Source organism: Anopheles aquasalis, chromosome Y, assembly GCF_943734665.1.
Source record: "Anopheles aquasalis chromosome Y, idAnoAquaMG_Q_19, whole genome shotgun sequence".
NCBI lineage: Eukaryota > Metazoa > Arthropoda > Insecta > Diptera > Culicidae > Anopheles > Anopheles aquasalis.
Genome location: NC_064879.1, coordinates 4,445,891 through 4,448,968, shown reverse-complemented (window position 1 = coordinate 4,448,968; position 3,078 = coordinate 4,445,891). Strand labels below are relative to the sequence as shown.

Sequence of the window (3,078 nt, the reverse complement as noted above, 5' to 3'; positions counted from 1 at the left end):
GACAGCGAGAATTTCCCGAGAATAGAGAATTGAGTTTAACTCTCAATTCTCGGCTCATTCTCGCTGTCGTCTAGAAGCACTGCGTAAGGCAGATAAGATGCCGCGATCGAGATCGCAGATCGTGGTGTGGTATCGCCTCTGGAGTGAACACAGGTTGTCACGCAGTAGCAGCCAATTTACAGAGTGCTTTAGAATAAAAGGGAAAAGGGGGGGGGGATCGAGGAGGGATTTTAAATACCCTTCATGCTTCCGTCTAAACGATATAGATATAGAATATACATACAGTAAGAGAAGATGTAAAAAGAACTCCTGTACATTGTGTGGATAAATAAAACGCCAGCCAATCCTTTTTTTTTTTTTTTTGCTAACGGAATCAAAAACAACCGCACTAGCAAACCTCCATCGCTTAATCCTTACGATGCACCGAGCCCCAGTGCACACTACAGGGACTTAGAAAGTACCGGGGCAGCTGATTGGCCGCCGGGGGGGGGGGGGGGGGTGGAGTAATTTGCTGGAAAAGGATCCGTTATTCGGGCCACGTGCAAGAGGTTCAAACAGGAGTGCCAGGGGGGATTCATCGTAACATGGTGAACGTACACCGCCCCCCCCCCCCTCCCTCCTTCGCCTAGCCGGATAATCTACTTCGATCGGTTGGCAACCAATCACCGTTGCTCACGCGTTTTGCGGTGAATTGATGCCGCGAGTCCAGGCACTTCAGGCTTCTACTACTGCCAATAATGGTGGATGCCATACAAAAACCTCAAAATGGTTGGGTGGGGGGGGGGGGGGGGGGGGGGGAATGGTCTACAAAAATCGATCCAGGGTAGCGCCGCTGGCATTAATGTGCGTTAATGTAGATATTGGTTTTTCGTTTTTTACCTCCGCGTCGGTTTGTTCCAAGTGGGGGGAGGGATGGGGGTGGGGGATGAAGGGGTTTTTGTGTGCACTGGCTGGATAAGGTTAAGTGGCTGCCAGGTGTTTGCAGGTGCGCACCTCGACGCGCAACCCGGTGTCAATTGTTCTGCCACAGCAGCTCATTAACCTTCCCCCCCCCCCCCCCCCCCCCCCCCCCCCCCCCCCCCCCCCCTTTTGAAAGCCTTCTGATCACTGCCAAAGACCGCGGAAGCCGGAAGCAGTTCCACAAACTACGTGGCGGGCGGCAGAGGAGACAAGCCAGATAATTAAACATTTAAACGCCTTGCTGAGTAGCTTTTCGGTAGTGACCAAAAACCCGGGTTGTCCGGCAGGAGATCCTTGGCCGGTGGCCAACGGTACCATTCCGGACGATGACTGGAATGCGGGATTGGAATTGGATTACACTCTCTACTCGAGAGAGAGGGAGAGAGAGAGAGAGAGCTACACCACGCGTTCTAGCGCGTACCGAGAAACCTTTCCAGTGTACCATTTCCCCCGTTCGTGGACTTGCGTGGACGCACGTGTACGCCCATCACCCGGACGGTACACGGGGAACCGTGGCCCATATGGCTGGCCTTGCCAGTAGTAGTCAATCAGCAACGGAACTGTGGACACCGGCAGCCTGTGCGCGCGCGTCTGGCAATCGCGCAAACCCACAAACCCCCTCACTCGCTTATCGTGACGCTCCCATCGCAGAAGAAAAACCCACCGCCCACCGCGTGGTGGGGCCGGTAGCCGGAGGGTACACCATCATCGAACGCGTCGGAGCACTTAGAAGCACTCGATGATAACAGCGGGACTCCGTGTTGGGCCGGGGGAGAGTGTGGAGTTAATAGCTACCACTCATCTGCCACTTCATCAAGCAGGATTAGTGTGAGACGAGTGAGAGCGAGTGAGCGCGAGGAAGGATGAGCGTAACGACCTGGTGATCGGTTATCATATCTCCGCTTCGTTGTCGTCGTTGTCGTTGTCGTCGTCGCACTGCTGTGCGTGTCCTGGTGTCGACGGGAACCACCGAACGCTGTGCTTCATGTGAAGTAGTGTGTGGTAGAGAGTGTAAGCGAAAGGACAGTGCGTTCGCGCGGTGCGTTCTTTCGCTCTCGGCTCACCTTTCAGTGTCATCTCGAGCGTCGCGCAGAAACGATCCACTTGTAGCAATCAGCAGCAGCAGCAGCAGCAGCGGTACGATGCTGGACGCCTTGAAGTTCTTCCTGTTTGTACTGCTACTGCTGGTGACGATCCTGCTAAACCGGCATGTCACGTCCAAGCAGTCGGCCGAGCTCGATCTCGAGCTGCTCTGGCACATCCAGGACGCCAAGGGAGGTAAGCATACGATCGTGACATTCTCCCGTTCCGCTTAACTGCTTCACTGTCTCTCTCTCTCTCACTCTCATTCTGTTGCTTTCTCCGTAGTGTACGTCATCCCCAATCAGACGCTACCGTCGGGGGTGTATACGGCGCTGGAGCAGAGCATGATCATCGGTTCGCTGCTGGAGGAGTACAACGACGTCAACACGTCCTGGGTTGGCCAGACGGAATGGATCTACCGGGCGAACCTTTCGTGTTAGTTAGTAACACCAACGTTAGCGACGTAAAGCTTGGAACACCTTAAATTTGGCCGCATAAAACAGGACCCAGCGCAGGCCAGAAATAAGCTAAACACATGGTAAACGGTGTCATTTTGTAGGTATTTTATCTAGCTATCCATAAAAAATTGCGATTAAATTATTGGGTCACGTTGCGTACTAATTTACGCACTTTTGGTTTTATGCGACACATCATTTTCTGCACACTAGTGGAAGAAGTCTCATTCAGGCCATTTTTTCCCACCATTTGTTTATTCCTGGTGTATTTTTAATCATTTAACATTGCTTCTTTAGTTTTTGTTCGATAATAGTCCAACATAATGGTATTGGACGATACATTGTGGGCAATTTGGTGGATTGAAGATTTTTGGTATGAAATCAATGCTGTTGTTTCGATACCAACTTATGACCTCCGTGCTATTACAGCAGCTTTCCAAATCGAACCAAAACTTAACAGGACCTTTATGAGACTTAATAAAAGGTAGAATGATCTTTTCCAGGCATTCTTCTTTGTACAAACGGCCGTTCATGGACCCTCCCGTCTTGAAACGGCCCGTAGTTTTCAAACCACAACCGC

The 3,078-nt window shown here is 51.7% G+C and overlaps 1 protein-coding gene across 1 annotated transcript in view; it reads left to right on the top strand.

Annotated features, from left to right (window-relative positions):
- Positions 1-1,544: 1,544 nt before the first annotated feature.
- LOC126580001 (beta-mannosidase) overlaps positions 1,545-3,078 on the top strand; it is a 4,798-nt gene continuing 3,264 nt past the window's right edge. The window contains exons 1-2 of the mRNA XM_050243821.1: positions 1,545-2,238; positions 2,329-2,478. Of these exons, the coding sequence (XP_050099778.1) occupies positions 2,103-2,238; positions 2,329-2,478 (286 nt within the window). The 5' untranslated portion in view covers positions 1,545-2,102. The remainder of the gene's footprint in view (positions 2,239-2,328; positions 2,479-3,078) is intronic.